Here is a 23,479-nt window from a genome sequence, read left to right on the forward strand (position 1 = left end):
TCTCAGCTCATAGAATAATCATTAATATCCAGTCATAAGATAATGCAAATGTGAGGTAAATTGTCCGCATACGTCGGTATTTTATGCCGCAAACGTGTAATCTCAAGGAAAATATAATGTTTTGCAATAAGCGTGTTCAACATTGTACAGATGATACATTCTGCTTGCAAATTGCAAGCGACAGTTTCCACTCGATGTACGTAAACGTTACTTTTTTTTTTTTTTTTCATCCCGTCGCTTTTCCTTCCTCCGGAGGGGATTAAATTGAACAACAATGAGAAACGTCGTCAACTCTTGAAAGATGTCACGTCGTTTGAATGTATTAATGAGCTCGTCTAGTGCGAAGGCTGTTTTTTTAAAGCTTTTTTTGATTATTTTTTTCAAAGACAAACCATTGAAATAAAATTTCTCATAATTTTCACATTGTATTTATTAACGTTTGAACAAACTTTGTGAATTTTTTCGAGACGAATTTCTTCGGTAGTTTTTGTTTCAAGAGCTAAATAAAAAAATAAAAAAATAATGGACATGAAAAATTGCCGTGAAATGTATTTCCCGACAGCCGTAAAATTTTTCCTTCTCATTACTTTTTCCAAATAAACGATCAAGGTTTTCCCAGTTTGTACGTTTATTTAGAAAAAAAAAAGGTGTAAATATTTTTTTTCCCGACAAAAATGAAACTTTTCCAAGTTTTCTTTCGAAACTTTTTCATTCGCTCCCAAGTCCTCGCAATTTCACATTTTTTCACTCCTCCATTATCAAGATCGTCGCCAAAGTTTCACGGACAGACCGACATTGTACAACCCTTTCCTCTTCACATCGATGAAACCTATCGCGAACAAAGAAACTGTTTTACCGGCTCGTCGTTTTTCCTCTTCTCTTCGATTTCAAATAAATAAATATATACACATATACGTATATATATAATTATATATATCCTCAAACCCAGTCTATCTCGATTTTACCCAATCCAACATATTATTACGTACAATTAAAGTTCGCGATACCGTGCAAGCGACTTTCGCGACGTGAAAAAAACGGAGTGATAAGGGAAAAAAAAAAAAAAAAAAAACACGGAAATGAAAATAGATAGGAAGAAGAGGAAAGAAACGTAAAGAAATGGGAAAGGATTAGTGGACAGGATAAAAAAAAAAAAAAAAAGAAAAAAAAAACGTACACGCGGGGAATCACGATAGGAGGTCTCATCTCAGGGATATTGTACACGATCGACGCTACGATACCTGAAACGCTATACACCGCTGGCTGTGCATCGTAGTTGTGCAGAGCGTCGAACATACGGGACAATATATTATACATATATATACATACACATGTATATATATATATGTATATATTACAAGACGTCAAGATGTACACAACAACAATAAATATTATAATCTGATCGCGACTAAATCCCCTCGTCGTGGACAACCGAGGCACAAATTTCCATCGATCAATAAACGATCCGTCTCAATCGGCTCCGGTTTTGTGTTCCCGTTCTTCTCCTCCGATGGATCGGTGCGTGCTCTGATCATTCCGTACATACACGCACGCATGCCGTGCGTCGGGGCGGCATAAAACCCTTAACACGCGTTATTATCGTCATCGTAGGTGTGCGTGTGTGTGTGTGTGTGTGTGTGTGTGTATACATACATATATAAGATATACACACGCACGCGTATAACAGAGATCAGAGGAATACCGATATCGAATTCCACCCGCAGTATTACACCGCGGCTTTATTCGTCGTGTGGAAGTGTATTAACATGTTCCTCTAATTCGACAAATATACGTACACGTATGTGTATATTATACAAGGTGTACGCCTGGCTATCGCGTACGATAATGACACACCTCCGCCTCGATCATTCTTACAGCTTCTACTACATCTACAGTCGAACCCCGCGTCTTCGATCTAACGAGACTCTCCCCACTCCAAACGACGACAGTGTTTAAAATGCGCGGAATCAGAGACGTAAGCCTGAGTCGTAAACGTGACGGGTAAAACTTTACCGTATTTTTACGGTCGGAGAAACCCGGTGACGTGACGGCGAATAAAATTACCACGTTCATCGAATCTTAAAACATGTCATACTTGATGTAAAAAAAAAAAACAACTGAGACGAAATCTAAGAATCATCTTTTTAGGAATATATTTTTGCAATTAAACTGTAATAAATTTATCGACATATTCATGTATCGGCTGTGGATTTTGGATTGATTTCTACTGATAGGAAAAAAAAAAAAAAAAAAAAAAAAAAAAACAAACAAACAAACAAACAACAACAACGAAAATTATGATTATGAGAGATGGAAAAACAGATGACGCGCTGCTTGTGTCTGTTACAGTTGTAATTTTGTAAATGAACGGTCATGTTTTTTGGCGATCGTCAATTTACCAAAAATAAAAAAAAAAAAAAATTAAAAAATAAAATAAAAAACGCGACAGGTATTTTTGCATCTAAATAGGTGGCGTCACCTTATTTTTGCCGTAAAACTACCGACAAAAAATGTGACCGTTATTTCGCGACACAAGATTAGATGATAAAAAAGAACAACGTCAATTCACGGTATTTTTTTGATAACTTGATTGAGAATCTTGATATACCGGTATTTTTACATCTCTGTTATAGGCAGAATCACTTCCCGCGCCAAGAAACCAATAGTGACCAAAGATAATCGATTTTCGATAAGATCGAATTATTTTTACCCCGATTAATCGGGTAATAATCGATTATTTTTCAAACTCGATTGTTTTTCCGAAATATCGGTTTTCGTTTTCTACTCCGATTGAACTGAGCGATACAATATTAATTAATGCGATTGAACTTTCAATTATTATCATTGCCTTACTTACCGAGATATCCATTTGATAAAATAAGTGAAAGCTTAAGAAAATTAATGAAACTAGAAATTATTATAAAACTTTTCCGCTATTAAAACAACAGACTGAAATTTACGAAATTTTAGTTTCATACGCACAGTATGGAAAAAAAAAACAAAATAAATAAAAAAAAAAAAAATACGAAATAATCGATTAATTTTTACCTATTCAATCGAGTCGTCTTCGATCATTTCTTTAGGCTCGATTAATCGATGCATCGATATTTTGTATACATTAGACGCCAATCGGTACAAGAAACTTATTTGAAATTTACAAATGCCTAGATTTTTTCGGGCTTGTTTTTCTTATTATTTTCATCATCGTATATTTACTAATCACGAAAAGAAGACGAAAATTTACTTTACGTACAATATATATATATGTATGTATATATGGGGCATTCCATGTCAACTCAACTTCTCTGATTTGACTCGGGATTTTTCGTTAGTTTTTTTTTTCTTACGAATCAATTTGAACGACGCGGCGACGTACAATTTTTAAAAACTAAAATATACGTATACATCACGTTCTACATAATGTGCAATCTTCTTTTCATTTGTATTCATCCGTACTTTGAAAAATTTAAATCCATAACGGAAAAAAATAAAAAACCCCGAAAAAAAAAAAATAGAAACAAACGTTCAAATGTTTTAAATGACACGATAATAAATTTAAAAACTCTCTTCGCCTCTATGACAAACGTGTTAAAATACCCGTCGTGAGCGTATTGTTTGCAATTATGGTACGAAGCTTTAAAAACGGTCGATTTAACGTGTAAACAAAAAAGTAAAAATGTCGAATTCACAGTACGCGGAATAAGCGTATAATACGAAAATTCTAGAGAGCTAGGAGGACTGCAGGTATGATTGTGGAGGTTAGTGAATGGCCAAGAAACGATGTACAAAAGTGGTACACAACCGATTTCCGTGTCGCCCAGTGCCCGTGATCGTCGCGTGATCAATCCTCCATTGAAATCGAACAAAAATGATCATCCCTTGCCGGAGGCCATATACGTTACTCTCTCTCTCTCTCTCTCTCTCTCTCGCTTTTTCAACGACATGAAATATGGTCATTCGTGTCAGCGACGTTGAGACGAGACATACGCAGACTGCGGGGATATCGGATATATGAAACAACGATGTTTCCGTCGAGTGACGCTGTAGTCTTTGACTCAAGTTACAAATCACTTCCATTCGTCGAATGAAACATGTACTTGTAATAATATGAAATTCTGCCTATATGGGAGAAAATCGTTGAAGGAATACACACTGAGAAAAATTTCATTTGTTACGGTAACTAGGAAAAAATCAGTAAAACAGGTATCGTTAAAAAAAACTGTTCGAATACTCCACTTTTTTAGTTAAACAAGGCTTCAACGTCAATTTATCGTTGCACGAGCGTTAAATTTTCGCAACAGTTGCAAGAAAATCTAGCAACAGTGATCGTAATGAGAAGGAATAGTAACGGATACTAGACTTTCCGGTAACGGCTAGAAAACTAATTTTCATTTTCTACCTAGACCTATATATTTCGATTGTGGTAAAAGATGAAAATAGTTAAGGACTGTGCGGTAACCGGAAATAAAAATTTCTCCAAGTGCGCTGCATCATTTTTACATGAAATAATCAATAATGCTTTTGAATCCAATATCCCTATAATTTTATTGTACAAGAAAACCAAAGGCTTAAAATCGGATCAGAATTTCGATATCGTGTATTAGATGAAAGCAAAGCAGCTGGTACTGAGATTCTATAACGATGTTTTTTTAGTATCGTTATTACAAAGTAAAAAAGAACTTTATCATTTGTTCAATTCGTATTTTAATTATTATCGACGTTTACACGTAAGAAATATTTTTCAACATCTGCGGAAAACATTTTTTTTATTCTTCTTCCTTCTTGCTTTCTTTTATTCTCGAACAAAAGTACGCAAGAATAATTTTTTTTTTTCTTTTTCTTTACAACCATTTTTACACATTCTGGTTTATCAACTTACAGACATAACATCGAATTTTGTTACGTATACAATATAATCGTTTCAATCAGATGATTCAGCGCTCCAGTTTTCCGGTTCACATAATTTTCAGATTCATACAACATCCGGTTTCCGACATCGATTATCTCCAACGCATCGGCGCTAGTAGTAGTTGTAGTAGAAATAGTAAATATAATTTACGTACGTGTATTCGACTCGTCTGTATGGGTAGTTATCGCAAACGACAGCGCGAGACGCGGCCTAATTCGGGGCTAATTATTTTTCTATAGCCTTGTATTATATTCGAATGTTACTGTATACAGTACGCGTTGAAAATTAATAAAAAAAAATTAATAATAAAGAGAAACGTTGTCTGAAAATCGCGCCAATTTGTTGCCTGTTTGTGATAGAATTAATCGCTGATTTTTTTTTTTTTTGTAACTAACCGTCTTAAAAAAATTGGAGAAAAGAATGAATCGTAAATGGAAACAGAATTACGATTCCTACGTTTTTTTTTTTTTTTTCGGAAAAGCTTGAAAACAGTAAGAAGGAAATATCGGCTCACTCGGGGTTCAAGCTTAACAAACTTTGATATCCGACGCAGGATTTTTCAGAAGTGAGAACATTCGTAGAAAAAATCGCGCGCCAAATTTGAGAGGTCAAGGGTAAAACGCGGGTCGAATTGGCGTGGAATGCCCCATATATATATATATGTATGTATGCATATACGTAATATATGATATAATAATATAATATAATATATATATAAAACCACTATAGATGCAGGGGAGAAAAAAAAAAAAGAGAGAGAGAGAAAAGAAGAGGGGAGAGCTAATTTGAGATGACGGTTTATTTACTCAGGGCGGTCGAACTTGTGGATAAATAAAGGGCAAGGCCAATATACACAAAGTCGTGCGTCCATCCTCGGGGCTCACGGAATAAGAAATGAATGGTCCGACAAAAATAGCTGTATATATACATGCATATAAGTATATAACATGACATGTGTGCATACAGAGGGTATATATTATAGGTAAACAAATCTAAATATATTTACACCAGCTATCAAATACCTACAAAATCAACTGGCTACTTGATTTTTTTTTTCACTTTTTATTTTTTTTTTTTTTTTCTCACAGTATACAATCCATTATACATGGGATATTCATTCATTCGTTTTCACTCGCGTATTGAATGAAAACTTCATATAATATACGTACAGATTGAATTGCTAACGACCGAATGGTTTAACGGAGTCGTCTGGTGTGAAGGCTGTTTTTTTTTTTTTTGAACGTGTTTTTGGTATTTTTTTTTTTTTTTTTGAAGACAAACCGTTGAAACAACATTTCTCACGATTTTCACTTTATATTTAAGGACGTTTAAACAATTTTTGGGCATTATTTGGAGACGAAATAGTGAATATGACCTAATGTTTACAGTCCGATAGGAACGTATTGAAAAAAAAAAAGTGTGGACATGATACGTCAAAAAGTGCAATAGAGATGCTGTAAAAATTTGAGCAGGATCGGTCTAGTGCTTTTTGACATATTATGGCTAAACTGTTTTTTTTTTTTACATACGTTCTTATCGTGTTGTATAAATCAGATTATATTCGTTGCTTCGTCTCCAAAAATTCACAAATTTTTTTTAAACGTCAATAAATATAATGTAAAAATTGTGAGAAATTTTGTTTCAACGGTTTGTCTTAAGAAAATCCCCAGAAAACCTTATAAATATAGAAAAAAAAAAAAAAAACAGTCTTCGCACTAGACGCACCCTCTTAATGCGCATGCGCCAAACTTCAAGAGCAACAAGCATTTGTTTGGTGAGGGTGACCAATATTTTTGAGGTTAGATACAGCGCAGGGCCGTATAATTTCGATTTATGAATGTTGGTAACCCTGACAAAACGACCGTTGTTCTTTGCTCTACAATTTTTGCGCATGCGTATTAAACCATTAGATCGTTGTAGCGATTCGCTTTGTATATAAATATAAAATGACGAATAGGTTACATTCGGAGAAAACGAAACGAATCAGAGAACCACAAAAAAAAAAAAAAAAAAAAAAAAAAAAAAAAATGGAAAAAAAAGGAACGACGACGATAATGATGATAATAATAATGTTAACGAATCTAAATACAACGCGCAAGAAGTTCCTTATAGAACCTTTATACCAAGCTGTAATTAGGCTGATTGCATGTGTCGGAAATAAATTAATTAATTAGTCTCAGGGCGGCACATACCACGGTAAATATGTATAATGTACAAAGTATATGATGTAGGCATGCACAGCGCGAATGACTGGAACAGTTCCGACCCGCTGTTTGATTGATAGCTCACGTTGGATGCGAGAAGGATCTACGCTATGTCTCAACATTTTTCACGTAGATCCTACACACACACACACATATATATATACATACATATGTCATATATATATTACAGTATACACATAATATATATATAGCTGTATAATATTATGCACATTTTTAGTTCCCTGATCCAATTTTTCTCCTCTCAAACCTCATTATACCGATCTTTGATGCGCGGGTGTTACGTAATACAACGTATTACGATTTAGTAATTTTTAAATTCAATTACAAAGAATTTCGATTCTGATATACTTGTTTATTTGGTTTTCTGCTTTTTTTTTTTTTTAGTTTTGCAAACGCAACTTTAAAATTCCCCGTTTTTCCAAAATTTCTGCAACAGTTTCGTTGAATTTACCGATTTTACATATACCGGTACAATGTCTTGAAACTTGAAAACCAACCGCGCATGCGCGAGTTTTGTCGGCTGTTCGCGCAGGCTGGCCAACCCGAGTTTTCAGCTTTCAAACTTTGTTTCTGCCGGCGATGTAGTTGATACGAATTTTCGAGGTTAGAATCTCGAATAATTGAGATTCTGTAAACGTTTGGGAAGCATTTGTTGTTGGGTCGGAAAGTTGATTCTTCGAAGTACGGTCGGAATTTAATGCTTGTACCCTTTGAAAATTCAAACGTACACATTTTGCGTAGGTTGGCCGACCTGCATCGCAGACAAGAATATCGCTGCGGGAAGATTTCGCCGACCAATGAGATTCAATTATTTGGCGCATGCGTGGTTCATTTTCAAGTTTCAAGATATTGTCCCCGCTTTATCGACTGAATATGAAAACTTTTTTTTTTTCTTCAAATTCAGAAAACCGTATCGAATCGTTAGCGAAGAAAACGAAACGCAAGGATGTGAACTTTTTTTCGTAGCTCGAGTGAAACCTCAAAACGCACGTTTGAAAATATCCCCGCCCAGAGCAGAATAATGACCCGTGAAAAGGACTCCGCACCCTTTTGACATTTTTCTCTTGCATCGTTGAATGAAATAGGGGAATCCTTTACGGATGTGTGCGTGTAATGATGTACAGTCGGGTGGAAAAAAATGTCCAAAGAAAAAGGTGAAATGGAACGAAGGTTCCGAAAAACTGTCACTGAATTAGATAATCCTACTGCCAATTCTTGACTATAAATTTCCCTGTGATACAAAAGTAATAAATATCGGAACACTGAATTTTATCAATAAATAACACCTGATCACGACAATATTAATAATATAAAAAAAAATTGCAATAACGATCAACTTGATGATAAGATAAAAATCGGAAAAAATCAACCGCAAGAAAGGCGGTAAGGAAAATTAAATTTGAATAACAGTGATGCCAAAAAGTTATCAAGAAATTGTTTGAACAAAATATTGTGTAACAAATTTTTAGGAAGTGTGTTTTTTTTTTTTTTTTTTTACGTGTGAAATGAGTTCGTTGATTTTTCAAGAGTTTTTTTTTCATTATTTTATAAATGTTGTATTTACAAAACTATTAATTCAATTCCCCGGAAAGTTCTTAATTGTAATGTAAAACGTTTTTACGAAAACGTATCGAAAATTCTCAATTTCTCCTACATTTTTCAAGATCCAAAATTTCCGAGCGCGGAAATTTCAAAACAATGATAAAATTCTTTAAAAAAATTCAACCCTGATCAGAAAAATCTGATGAATTCATTTCACATGACAAAAAAAAAACATTCCCAACAAATTTTTTGCACAATGTTTTATTTGAAAAATTTATTTATAACTTTTGGACGTTGTTATTATTCAAATTTAATTTTCCCATCATCTTTACCGTGGTTGATTTTCATTCCGACTTTCATCTAATCAAAAAGTATCCAACATTGTTCGACGAGACTCACTTTTGGTTGATAATGTACACCGGCTACATCCTTAAACTGATTTCGTGTATCCACGCGTTGGTTTTTCCTAAGATTTTTAAACCAAACGGTTGCACGTTTCACGCGTTCTAAAGATTCCCTTTATTTTTGTCATCGTCGTCGTCGTCCGCATCGAGGTTTCATGATACACACCCCGTCGCATCCAAAGAATGCAATGGCATCGCTTTCGACCTCTTGAAATATATGGCCGCGCAATGTTGACACACGTTAGGATAAGATTGAAAGGGTAAACAAGTTATTAGGCTAATCGTGTAAAAACAAGAGGATATAATTAAGCCTAGCTTCTGCTGCGTCTGCAGCTCTGGACGGATTTTCTCATCATAGCGTTTCACCCGCTTTGCCGCCATTCGATCAGCATTAAGTACGGGCAATTTTTTTCCCAACAAGGAAGGTTATCCAGGCTCGATACCTTCGATTTCATTTCTTTTATAATATGTTATAGTTGATTGAAAACTGTGCGACACGCTTTTTTCTTTTTTTTTTTTTCGAGGTTTTGATCAAGATAAGAATCATATAAAAAGAACCGTGTCATAAATCGTTGTTTGTTTTTTGCTCTATTCTTCTCCTTCTAAAATCCTACGTTCGATATTGGTTAAACTTTTGTTCTTCTGCAATTTCTCCTCTTTTTCTCCTCTTCCCTAATTTCGTTTTACAACATGGAATAAGAAAGCAAAAGAAAATAGAAAAATCAACGTTTTTGTACAGTTATATAATAAACGATCTGACGATGAAATAGAAAACATCTAATTTTTCCATCGCAACCTATATATATATATACATCACTATCCACTGATTCAGTCTCCGTGACGTTGATTCGAAAGCTGTTGAAACGATCGCGTCGTTGAAAAATAATCAACTGAACGAACTTCAAAAAGCACACGTATAAACGGTATTAAAATAATAATAATAATAACAATAATGTTTCATTCCAGACGTAAATCTCCCGGTTATTCTTACCGCAAATATATTATCTTTTCTACTAATTTTCCTCATCATCCGGTTCGTTGCTAAAACTTAAAAATAATTTGCAAAGATGTGAAGTTATTTTTATTCATTTATTTATTCATACATTTATCTTTTGAATTTGTTTACCGACATTTTTCGCACGGTAAACAAATCTCTGATTTTCTCGTGACGGTGATACCGAAAGTTGTGAAATATACGGTACAGGTACAGTAGCGCTAAAAAGTATTTTGACAAAGATAGTAATCGAGTTATAATTAAATGCAAGAATAAAGTTAAAAAAAAAATCAGTAACATTATTTGTTGAAACGAATCCGATGTTCTACGTAATTGTTAAAAATTATCTCTCGATTATTCGAAAATAAAGTTAATATAAAGAAAAGTAAGAAAAACGATTTGTCAAAGTAACAACGAATCTCATACTATCGAAATACTTTTGAAGGCTGCTGTATTTTTTTAAGCATAAAATTTGCGCAGCATTCTTAAATGTTTAGGTACGGGGGGGAGGGGGGGGGGGGGGGGGGGGGGGGGGTGAAATTCTCGCCAGGGATTATTCTCGCGTAATCCACGTGATTCTGCGGTGCCGAAAAACACGGGCGGAAAAAAGATTGCCCGCAAAATATATGCCCCGTGTTGAATAAAGTGACGAAATTGGGGGTCAGGCAGCTGATATAATACGTATAATCCCGCAGCTACAGGACCCGTTAAAAGCCGATCGCCAATCTCTGGTATATCCGGCGAACGAGTCGATAAAGGTGAGGATTTGAAAAACGAGTTAAAAAGTGACGCAAAAAGTAAGATTAAAAAAGGTTGAAATACCCGGCGGAAGCGTTTCATTTTCTTTTAGTTTCTTCGTACTATACGAAGCGAAAAATTTTACTGCGGATAAACGATCTGCAAATTATTTGAAAAATCAAACCTGAATGAAATTAGAAATATCGTACTAATAAAAATGAATGATGAGAAAAAAAAATTCTCGTTACACTTGTCGTATATTTTTAATTTCGACGAGTGAAATGAATCAGGTAGATACCTGAAATTTTATCTTACGCCATGTTTACGTCACCGATTTTCACACTGAGAAAAATTTCATTTGTTACAGTAACTGGAAAAATTGAGCAAAACATGTATCGTTAAAAAAAAGTTGTAATTACGAAGAACCAGGCACGCGTGACATGTTAATGAATTATTGTAGGATATAAAGCGTAACAAAGAAGACGAAGAACGAGAAAAAAAATTCTCAATAATTGATTACACGGATTACGATCTTAGAATTAACGTTCCGAGGATTAAAAGCAAGAGATGTACGGAGATGATGATAAAAACGTTCAAGTGGCTGATCGTTGCGTGAAATCGTGTAAATTATCGTTGAAACGAAATCCAATCCAATGTTTCACACACACACGTGCAACATATGCCATTAGTCAACAATATCTTTTGATTCAAAGACAAGGAGAATTAGCGACTATTATACCATTCGGTGTACGTAACGTAAAATACTACGTCATCTGTCATGCCACTTGAATAATTATCCAAAATTGCCATGAGTAATGCTCGTTATTAAATATACCCGCAAACGGCCTGTGACGTATAAATATTATACATGTGTAAAAATTTATGATTAAAAAACCGTTGCGATTCATTCGTAATAAGATAATATTGTGTCCTGTTTATTCTCCTGTCAAATAATTATTACGGTTTTTAACCCTCACGATGCACACCGGGGTCAAAACGACCCCGATGTATGTTCGCCGTTAATTTCGTGTGAAAAATATTCAAGATAACCTGATTTTATCCGAGATAAGTAATGAAATATCGTAAAAATCATTAATTCATTCTATTTCCAATAATTCAACATCATTCGATCGAACGAATACCCTTTTTTTCATTGCTCGGTATCTCCATATTTTTTATTTATTTTTTGTTTATGAAATAACAGTGTCTTGAGAGTTGGCCAATTTTCAGCTCAAAATATTGGAAAACTCGGTTGAATTATGATTATTTCTCTTTACTTCAAATTTCGCCCCTAAGCAATTAAAAATCAGGCACTTTCGGAATTTTTCAAATTCGGAACTTCAACCCCGCCCCCTGTGTTAGTTTTTCTTTTTTTTTTTTTTTTAACCCGCAAAACAACCCCTGAAACATAAAGTGTTCTAAAACCGTTCCAGGCGGAAGCGCTGGAATCATCTGATTGAAACGGTTATATTGTATACGTAACAAAATTCGATGTTATGTCTGTAAGCTGATAAACCAGAATGTGTAAAAATGGTTGTAAGGAAAAAAAAAAAAAAATTATTCTTGCGTACTTTTGTTCGAGAATAAAAGAAAGCAAGAAGGAAGAAGAATAAAAAAAATGTTTTCCGCAGTCGTTGAAAAATATTTCTTACGTGTAAACGTCAATAATAATTAAAATACGAATTGAACAAATGATAAAGTTCTTTTTTACTTTGTAATAACGATACTAAAAAAACATCGTCATAGAATCTCTGTACCAGCTGCTTTGCTTTTATCTAATACACGATATCGAAATTCTGATCCGATTTTAAGCCTCTGGTTTTCTTGTACAATAAAATTATAGGGATATTGGATTGAAAAGCATTATTGATTATTTCATGTAAAAATGATGCAGCGCACTTGGAGAAATTTTTATTTCCGGTTACCGCACAGTCCTTAACTATTTTCATCTTTTACCACAATCGACAAAATATAGTTCTAGGTAGAAAATGAAAATTAGTTTTCTAGCCGTTACCGGAAAGTCTAGTATCCGTTACTATTCCTTCTCATTACGATCACTGTTGCTAGATTTTCTTGCAACTGTTGCGAAAATTTAACGCTCGTGCAACGATAAATCGACGTTAAAGACTTGTTTAACTAAAAAAGTAGCGTAAACCTCACAAACTGATTTTGCGTTTCAACAACCAAAAACGGATCGACGATAGCGCAAAAATGGTTAGGCGTATATCGTTTTTCATAATTCGGACAATATTCAAACAGTTTTTTTTATAACGATACCTGTTTTACCGAATTTTTCTAGTTACTATGAGAAATGAAATTTTTCTCAGCGTACCAATAGACGTATTCATACGATGTATGATAATGTAATAAAAGTATGCATGTGCTTGTAGGAAAAATTCCCCAACGTAAGCATCACACAGTAGAATTTGATTGACCTATTCTGTAAGGCCCATAATACATATAATAATATAATACCCCCTTGAGACGAGGCATAATGGGGACTCTTCGAGTTCTCACCAAGTCACGCCTCTGCGTGCGTGTACATACCAGTTCGAAATCAAATATTACAGTTTGATTTTGACCCGTGAAAAAGCCTGCAGTCCAACCATCTGCATCCTCTCTCGATCCACGTCGCCGAGAGGTGGGTTATAGAAAAATAGAAAATAGAAAAATCGATATTATACAACATACCTACACCCTTGAGCGAAGATTGTGGGTTAGCTTCAAATCGATACTTTTCCTGCTAGTCATTTTATCACGAAAATGTATAAAACCGTCAAATTACGATATTCGTAATCTACGAAAATCTCTTTCTATATAGAAAAAAATAAAAAAATACTCAATTTATAAATAAGAAATTATATATAAATCGATGCACCCTTTCAAATCTCTATAAAACGTTTAAAAATCTAGCGAATTGGTTAGATTTCGCTCTACAATAATTCGTTTCATTCGGAACACTAAATTTTCAACCAAATTCACTGGGACAATGTTTTTTATTATTGTTTATTTTTCGTTTTATTGTATTGGCGTCGTTGAATATTCAAATTCACAAAATTACACCGATGTTGATTACGATGAAGAGATAATGTTGATGAATTGGCAAACAATAAAAAAAAAAAAAAAAATCTGTTACCGTGACTTTGTGGAAAATTCTGCGTAATGAATGAAAACAGTCATCGTGGAGTGAAAACGAAGGAATCCGTCCAACTTTCAGACATTTGTTGAATTATAATCTGGTATTCACTATTTTTTTACGTTCATATTTCAGGAAATACTCTTTATGAACAAGCATAAAATTGTGATACAATTAACAGTAAATATCGATTATCGATCGACCTGCAGCCAGCTCCTCCATATTATTATTATTACTATTATTATTATTATTATTAATGTATTTAATAAATATAAATTATTGGTATACAATTATCGATTAAATAATCGGTTAAATTTTTCGTCAACAGTTTACTACACGTTTTTTACGATATTTTCTTCTGCGGGTTAGTAAAGCTTATATCACGTATCCGGTTCGAGATTTTGGAAACGTCGATGTTTCGAAGCGCTTAGTTTCGCTTTTACTTAGAATTTTTTTCATTTTTTCTTTGTTTATTCCACTTCTATATTTGAACTCCTTCTATCTTCGCTCGAGTTTTTTTTTTTTTTCATCTTCTTCTTCTTTTCAATCCTCAATTTCTCCACGAAACATCCGTATTATGCCAACGATAATACGAGGGAATACTCGATATGGATGGGAGTATCTCTTTCTTTTTCATCCGTCGTACGTTTCGTTTTTTTTCTTTTATTTATTTTTTTATTCATTTTTTTCATTTTTTTTACTTCTTCTCCCAAGCACGGCAGAGATAACACGAGGTACGGCAAGTAGTAAGGTGTTAGAGACGTTAGACTTGGCGTAACGCGTCGTCGCGTATATAATTAAAAGAAAACTTAAGACGTTGTTATTCAAGGTTTCTTCTCTCGTGACGGTGTGCAGAGGATTGAGGAATTAGGTGCATGTAGACCAACGGCAGCGGGAACAGCAGTTTCGAAGTAGAAACTTGAAAGACGGTTTAGTATAAGCCGCCCTGAGAGAGAGAGAGAGAGAGAGAGAGAGAGGAGAGAGAGACCCTCAAAGGATAATCAAGCCTGAATTCTAAACGCTTTTTAACTCAACGAGTCATTCGTTAAAAGCAATACTCGCTCTCCTGCTACAACTTATGTGTATATATAATATGTATATACACCCATGTGTGATACATAAATATATGTATATAATATATACATATACATACGTGTAGACAAAAGCAATGTGTGGTCTGTATGTCGCAGCCGCGGCATAAAGCATTTACAATTTTTAAATCGAAATACTGCAACAAAATCCTAGCATCAAGAAGAAGTTAAGAGAAGTTGTATCAAAACTATCGAGGCTTGTGGTTATTATTTTTGAAAAAAATAGAACAGATATCCGAGAAATATAGATTGTTATCCAAATTTGGCATTCCTGCAATTTTTTTTTTTTTTTGTAATATATTTCTTTCGTATTTTTCAACGTCGAAACGTCGACGATTATAAAAAAAAAAAACAAATGCTGATCGAAGTTTTTGGTAGAGAATTTTTTAATCGCTAGATTGAAAGAAGAAGATGAAAAATATTTACCAATGACTTGCAATTTGTTGAACAGCTTTAATGAAGTTATCGATATTCTTTGGCGCCATTGAAATGAAAATAAAGTAAAATTAATATTGATAGAGTGTTTTTTTTTATTTTAAACTTTCCGACCGTCGAATGCATCAGATTAAATATTTATACCGACTGTCCTCTCTCGTCGATCACTTTCGATAAACCGATGTGTAAATAATGTTTTAACGACAAATCGAAATACACCGAGGTGGAATGAAAACAAATTTAATTAACGACACACGGAACCCTTCGTTACGAATGAAAAAAATTAATCATCTTCAAGGTAAATATTCAACGCTAAGGCTTCGACATTTTCTCGAGTAAATACGAAAATTTTTCAAAGTGATAAAATGATTGCAAGGAAATTTAATAAAAAATTATTCAAAAAAAAAAACAAAAAAAAAAAAAAAAAAGACAACTCCACACAACCGCGTGTTAGAAATACTTGGTTTATTTTGTACTCGAGTACTTTAGTGTCAGACATTTTCAACTATTTCAACAGCCTGAATTCTCACACTTGTTTGACGAAGGAGGCAGTAAATGCAGGATAATTATATCATACATCGTAAAGGATGAATATATTTTTGCCTACCTGCCGTTTATCGCTCTATAAAAATTACAACGTCGGGTTTCGAATAATCAATTATTACTTAACGATCGGTATTAATGATAGGCTGATCCAAAAAGGAAATGTAATTAGCCACATGCTCTCATGCTAAGATTTAGAGTGTAATATTAAACGCGTGTGTGTCCGTGTCGACAGCCTGTATCGGTTACCTTGTATCACGTTACGTGCCTGTATATATAGACGTAATTATTGGTTCATATCGATAAAAATTTCCTGGATCCAACTGAGCCTGTAAAAAATGGAGCGTCGTTTTAATTCGTACATCGATGGGAGATTTTTATAATGAATTATTTAGCGCTATATGCGTGCGCGTCGATTCAATCGCGATTAATTGAGCTCTCTTTGAAAGTAGACGTCTTTCTGTGTTTATGATAAAAAAAAAATACATTCAAAGGTATAACACGAGTGTTTGAGAATTTTTAATTCGAGAAATTTTAAATTTCCAGTGAAATCTGTTATACGTATAGATTTTCGCTACTCACAATTACAGCTGTTGAAAAATTTATAACAGTTATTGATTAATGAAAGCTGTAACTTTTCAATTAATCTCCTTTGTTAGCGTAATAATAATTTTTTCAACAACTTGCCGGCAATGATTTAATTAATACCGACTTGTCGTTGTTTCCAAATCTTGCTGGCAACGTGTAAAATTGCAAATCAAAACACAATTGAACCGAATGCCACGTGTATACAAAACTATAAGCCTCTCTGTCAACGATAAAAAAAAAGAGAATGTACCGTAAAACGGTAAATATGCCGAAAGTCAGAGTTCAACTCTCAAGATAAAATGATCGTCGGTAACCGAGGCAAGAGTTTTTCGTATACATAAATTGGAAGCAAAGATAATGAATTTTTCCCGTCATATTCGATTGTTTTGATCGAATATAGAGATTTGATCAATGATGAGAATTAGGATCCCCAACAAATTAATATTGTCGCATAGAAGTTTCTTACTTGTAAGAGTTCCGTCCTTACCAACAGACTCGTCCGTGTGTAACTAAACATAGTTTCTTACTAGATATAAGATCACAACTGTCCTCATCTATTCCAGAAATCCCAATTATTGATAACCTACGATTCACGGGATAATATAAAACAAAACAAGGCGTGCAAAGAGCATATAACGCGAGTAGAACTCCAACCGATTAGAAAGAGTCTTACCTTTAACCGGTAAGGAGGGGAGCCGTCGCCTTCTTACCATTGGCGTTATAAAAAAGTAAGGTTAGGATTGGCGTTGAGTTTACGTCGTCTACATTGACCCGGGTAATTCGTGGTGCTTATTTCACGAGTGTAAGAGCCACAACAGTTTGACGTATAAAACCGCAGAGGTTAGACGTGGCGAAAAGCTGATCAAACAAAAGGCCTAAAGAACGAGCAAATCAGTTATAACTGTAGGTTAGGGCGGAGGAGCTTTAAGTGTCTCGAAAAAAATCACCGTCTCAGCGTCGATGCCGTTTACCGTCCAACCAGATCGCAGATAACTATTCCCGGATTAATCAGGGGTGAATTTAATTAATCAGGGAAAATAATCGAACGATGGGATTCGACGGTATGAGGGTTGGTGGTGGTCGGTGCCCTCCACTTTTGGTGGGCGGTTTGGTCCTCGCGTGTTTTTTACTCGTATGTAACTGGTGGACGCTTTCGACGGAAAATGCGGAACTTCTTCGACAGATCGACGACCTTATTCTCCAATTGAAAACCAGGTCGGTTTTATGAATGTGCGTAAAGCGCTGATAAGGTATCGCGATTATAACTTATCGACACATCCTGTGATGTATGCACGTACATCGGTAACGTTTTTTAAGTAGTTTTTTTTTTTTCTCTCTTCACTGCCACATTTCGTGCCACGTATTAGCTATTACCGGCGATAGTGTAAAAGGAGAAATTATTTTTACGCGAATTTGCAAAAAAAAAAAATCGCTGTAACAAAGGAATTAAATTTCATACGCATTGGCAGATATTGGACTTGCGGTCGGATAACTTATTTCCAGCACGTTATCTTTGCGAGAATATTTATTTATACGTTGCATAAATTGTAAATTCCGTTAAGTAATACTTGACTTTCCCACTCAGATCTCGAACGCGTTGTTCGTGTTTCCGTTGTCGTTTCTTTTTTTCTTTCTTTGTTTTTTTTACAAGTTTGAATACCTTGTCCCAACCCCTTGCTTCGAAAATAAAAACGGCGATGAAAAATAGTCCCGCATTCCGCCGTCTCTTCTCATTGGCTAGTGATAAGTGACGTCACTAAAACTCCCGCAATTACGCGTTTCAAAAACATTTCACCAATTTTTTGTATGATTAATTCAAGTTGTATTGTATACTAATGAAAACAATTGAAATTTTTTCGAGTACCACATCTAAAAACACGGTGTTACAAAAACTCAAATTCAAACTAGATTGAAATTAATAAGGTTTTCGTAACGAAACGTAGGAAAAAAAATCACAATTTTACAAATTTCAATTGACATTGAAAGAGACAAGTCGCGCTTTGTTTAGACGACTCTAAAATTGCGAATATAGCGTTTTAATTCCAAAAGTCAACCGTCGTTTCAACTTGACGATCAACGTCAACCTCGCGAATTTATGTCAACATACATGCCAATTCTTTTCACTACGGCTGGTCGCTAGAATCAATAACATATTTCTGATCGCAACAATAATACTTTACCCAAAACTTGAAACCATGTATCTAAGTATAAGGATTAATGGAATAAAAAAAAAAGTAAGTTTTAATCGCTCGTGTGTGATGATTTTCAGCGAGGAGGACAGAAATCAATGCACAATGCTGCGAAATTCTCTGGAGCAGCGATACAAGAGATGCGACGAGATGGTAGCGTCGCTCCACGTCCAAATCGAGCAAGAGAAAGTTTTGCAAAAGAAGCAAGAAGACAGTGAGATGATGTGCAAGACGGAGCTTGAATCTCAGAAACAAGTGGATATCACACAAAAAGCCACTTTGGATTCTCTCAGAGTAGAGAAGGACGCGTTGACGAAAGAGGTTGATGAAAAGAAAGACGATATTAAGAGACTGCAAAGCGAATTGGAAGAAGTAAGTTGATGCGTGTAAAAATATTATAGCGGCTTGTCGCATGTTACAATCAAATCGGTCAACCCAACGCCGTTCAAACGCCGAATGTTGTTATTAAGTTTATCTCGACTTTTTACTATCTGCCAAATCATTTGGAAAAATACGCATTCTGTGGAATATTTTTTTTAAACGAATAAGAATCAACAACAGATGTCCAAATATCGTTCGTTTTAGGCCCGGGATCAGTTGAGTGAGTTAAAACTGACCGTAAATTCACCAGGAAACAGTAAGCCGTCCAGTCCTGTGTCGCAAGGTAAGTTCAGCGCGTGAGAATCGCCAAGTTTTGACAAGTGTTTTGTTGTTTTTCTTTTTATTTTTGGTTCGTTCAACTTGTCCAGCGTCACATTGGCTTGTGAATAATTTTTTTTACTAAATTATGGTGTTGCCTATTGAGTTGCGACGTGTCGTTTGATTAGCAAAGTGGGTGAAAAACCGCATGTCGTTTTGCTATTGGCTTTTTGCATGAAATTTAAACAAGAGTGGAAAGAAATTTTGCAAATAAAAAAATTAACGAACTCTAGTAGATACTGCATTGATCGCTAATTGATTCCCGTTCATCATTCAACCATCTTTCCAACTTCTCCAAACAGACGTAGCTCTTGGTGCGAGACAGAACTTCGATTGTGTAAAAAACATTTGGTTGGTTGGTTGGGGGGGGGGGGCAAGATATCATCGCATCGCTCGTTAGCCGGACAGTAATTTCAAGTTTTTACACGGAATCTGCCTTACTTATTAGTATCGCCGCCAAGGGTTGTATCACCAAGTAAACCAAACTTGGGACCAGTTCCCGAGGGCGCAGTGAAGGTATCGAACCCGGGTCAGCAAGGTCTTTTGTACCACGGCATTCCGATTCTTCCTCGAGATCCGCCGGGTGCCGTGCGGCAACTCCCTCGACTTTCGGTCACGATGATCAAAGGTATAATCTGATGCGAGGAAGAATACTAGCCACCCGACGCCAGATTCAATAACATTGAAATAAAATCTTTCAACCGTGATCGCCCTGTTTCTTCACCGAGATGAAAATTGCATAAAGATCAAACGATTTCTGCTTTTGCTTTTCTTTCAGCAAATAACGCTTTTCACTTTTCTTTTCGCCAAACTGCATTCTTCGGTGATGTTTTTTTCAGTCTAACGTCGTTTTATTGAAATAGATTTTTAATTTTATTCAAGCCGACTTTCTGTTTTTTTTTTTAAATTATTCTCAAAGTTTCTGTAAGCCTGGATAAAAATATTGCACAGCCTTATGCAGAGAAAAATTTCACCTCGGTTTGTAATGCGATGATGATTTTCTTTTCTTCCTTGTCACGTTTTTCAAAGTTATCATCGTATGCTTGATTTTTTACAATATCCCGATCATTTTAAAATGAGACTTAACAACAACGAATCATTGGTGCATGAGCGTAGCAGTGTAGCAGTAGATTTGATGCACCAAAACTTTCTAATTTTTTCAACATTCTCTGTGTTGCTTCAGTACCGAATCGTTGACACGTAAATCACAAACACTAAACGTATTTTGATTTTTCGTAGATACTGGTGCAGTTTGATTAGTACGAAGATAATAAACTGGCCCAATAAGCTGCTGTAATAAGACCAGGACTTTAGTTTTTTTAAAAATACAACGTCGAATAAAACAATAAAGTAAAAAAAAAAAAAAATAATAAACCACAGGAGAAAAATCAAAATCAAATGCTTACGTACATGTGAAAATATGTACATACATATAGATGCAATTAAAATTTGGACTAAGAAAAACCAGCACCTTTCGTGTTTCATTATAGATTAGTAGAATTGTATAACTGAATGATTTCCAGCACCAGAAACTCCAATTTTGAGCAACGAAACGCAGAACGGCGGTAATCAAGATGCACAGAACGGTATAGATGCTGGCAACGATCGCATAGATGGTAAGTAAAAATAATCATTCGGAACTATATGGATTATCCATCTCTTCAATTGTCGTCCATCGATCTCAAGTTTTTAATTGAAAATATTTTTTAACAAGATCAAATTGACGAAAATATTGATGGGGGAGAGGCAGCAGATGAAGACAACCTTAAGAATCAAGGATCGAAATTGGACGCGGATCAGGCAGGAAATTAAATTAGAACGAGAAGAATAAATTAGGTCAGAATAGTCCATCGAATGGTAATTGGTAATAAAAACACATCGTACGATACATACCTACACGAATAACGATTAAGCTTACTAAGGGGGAATCTGATTGTAAGCGCCAAGTCGACTCAAATTTAAAATGATAGCCGGCAGATCTTAATGTTCCAGCCATGTGCTACTTCAATGCATAAACAACATCTGGAACCTCTAATCTCATATCAATTTAACTACATATGTAAGTATTTAACTCGACATGCTGTAGTCGGGTAATAGTTATTACTAAGCAAAGTAAGTCTCCGAAAATGACCCTAGTTTTATCTCTATTAGTCAATGATTGCGCGAGAAGAGCAGGTCTCGGATTTCCAGAGAAATCGGAATCACTTTTACTCGTTACTTTACAAATCCGACAACTGTTGGCACGGATTTAAATGTTATTTTTCACTGTAAAGTATAAGTAAGGTATTCAGTAACTTGCGACCGTTTTACTGCAAAGTATTGATACACATATAAGTATATTAACTATGAAGATGGCGTGTATTTTATGACAAATTCAGTGTTCAGTTGTCCAGAGTTTTGTATATAATCGAGTTATACATTATAAATGTTTAATTGCTAAAAAAAAACTGGTGTTCTTTTTTTTTCATATTTCACCGTATGAATTATAGTGAGTTTCTAGATGACGAAGAGGATCTACAAGGTAATTTGAAAAAACTGACTGGAATTTATAAAAATGAAAAGTTTCCATATACCGTTTGTATATTTTGTTAAGAGTTGTTGTGAACTTGAGGATTCTCAAGCTACTAATTGTAGAAATTTTGTATTTCGAAACAAGTACCAAAACTTCACATTACTAAAGTAACATTCATTTAACGGAAATTCATTATTCTAAACTCATCAGTTAAAGAAAAGAAATGAACATTCTTTTGTTGAAGGCAAATTTCGTTAAGAACAGGTAGCAGATATTTTTGTTTCTTTTCAGTAAATGCCTAGTTGCTTATATGAGGAAACAATGAAAACGACTTTTGCAGAAATATGGTGCTTTGTTCATCAAAAGGCGTAATAATACTTATGTATGTGTGATGAGGGACTTACTCATTGCTGAACGCCTGCAAAATATCAACACACCTTGCTTTTCTGCATCTGCAGTTGCATCAAGTTGACTAATCATCGTGATCAACAATAAGACGCGTCGTTTCAATCGCCGGCGTTTTGTCAGATCGTAAAACTTCACTGTAATTTAATCACGCACTTTCGTTGTATACACACAAATGACATTTAGTCCGTTTCAATTTTAAAATAATGAAGAAAACATGTTAGAACTCGACTTGTCACGGGAGAAAGAAAGAAATATACGTAAATTACAGATCGCGTGTTCGTACCTTTGTTACTCATTGTGCACAATACGTCAGAGAAAACGTTACAAATCCACTTTTATTCGTACTAACCAACGTATTCACCGCGGTAATCACTAAACGCAACAATCCGGATGAACAAGAACGTAAACAACTGATTGCGTTGATCATTGTTCACCACATACAAACACACTTCACACCGCCCGTTTGGTCTCAATCGTGTGCTTAAGCAGTAATCAGGTAAGTTTTTATCCGTTGCGGCGATTTATTACAGTAATACCCGATAAATCGCTGTGGATTCTGCACTTCACACAAGTTTTAACGTTCATTAACTTGTCAGCATTTCGCTATATTTTCTAAAGTTTAAACTGCGATAGGCAAGCGAAGAGACATTCACGCGTCTGAAATTTAAATACCATAATACGATCTGTTCTTAGATTTGAGGTAAACACAAATATATAGTTATTACCTTAAGTAAATATACTCTACAGAGCTCTTTCACGACATTGGTGTTCAATTTTACGGGGAAATGAGTCCGGCGAAATCCGTAAGGCGAGTGAACATCGCCGCCGTTGAGTAGCTCGGCTGCTTTTCTCTTTTTCTACCACCACTGAAATTTTTCCACTGTCATATTCTACTGTTGCGGTATATTAAAATCAATGCACGTTGATTAGAACAAGAATAAATGCACTTTATCGTTATATAGCGAACGGTACAACATGACAAACGTTCGTACTCGATCGTAGCGTAGTGACAAACTCTGTCTGCCGCCTTTTTGGTTTTGCGCCGCAGAAAGTGCCGCTCTTGGTT

The 23,479-nt window shown here is 35.0% G+C and overlaps 2 protein-coding genes across 5 annotated transcripts in view; one reads left to right on the plus strand and one right to left on the minus strand.

Moving 5' to 3' along the window:
- Positions 1 to 23,409, minus strand: part of LOC124223540 (thrombospondin type-1 domain-containing protein 4) — a 100,836-nt gene extending 77,427 nt beyond the window's left edge. The window contains exon 1 of the mRNA XM_069137853.1: positions 22,443 to 23,409. Coding sequence (XP_068993954.1) covers positions 22,443 to 22,485 — 43 coding nt within the window. The 5' untranslated portion in view covers positions 22,486 to 23,409. The remainder of the gene's footprint in view (positions 1 to 22,442) is intronic.
- Positions 17,358 to 21,933, plus strand: LOC124223110 (moesin/ezrin/radixin homolog 1). Of its 4 annotated transcripts, none has more exons than XM_046634811.2 (6): positions 17,358 to 17,820; positions 18,875 to 19,166; positions 19,380 to 19,458; positions 19,942 to 20,121; positions 21,017 to 21,109; positions 21,208 to 21,932. In XM_046634811.2, the coding sequence occupies exons 1-6, from the start codon at positions 17,654 to 17,656 to the stop codon at positions 21,303 to 21,305; spliced, it is 909 nt and encodes a 302-aa protein (XP_046490767.1). In that variant the 5' UTR covers positions 17,358 to 17,653; the 3' UTR covers positions 21,306 to 21,932. The 4 variants fall into 4 exon arrangements, with proteins under 4 accessions (XP_046490767.1, XP_046490770.1, XP_046490769.1 ...); XM_046634815.2 differs by having other exon boundaries at positions 17,696 to 17,835; positions 21,208 to 21,933; XM_046634814.2 differs by lacking the exon at positions 19,942 to 20,121 and having other exon boundaries at positions 21,208 to 21,930.
- Positions 23,410 to 23,479: the final 70 nt, after the last annotated feature.

Source organism: Neodiprion pinetum, chromosome 7 (assembly GCF_021155775.2).
Source record: "Neodiprion pinetum isolate iyNeoPine1 chromosome 7, iyNeoPine1.2, whole genome shotgun sequence".
NCBI lineage: Eukaryota > Metazoa > Arthropoda > Insecta > Hymenoptera > Diprionidae > Neodiprion > Neodiprion pinetum.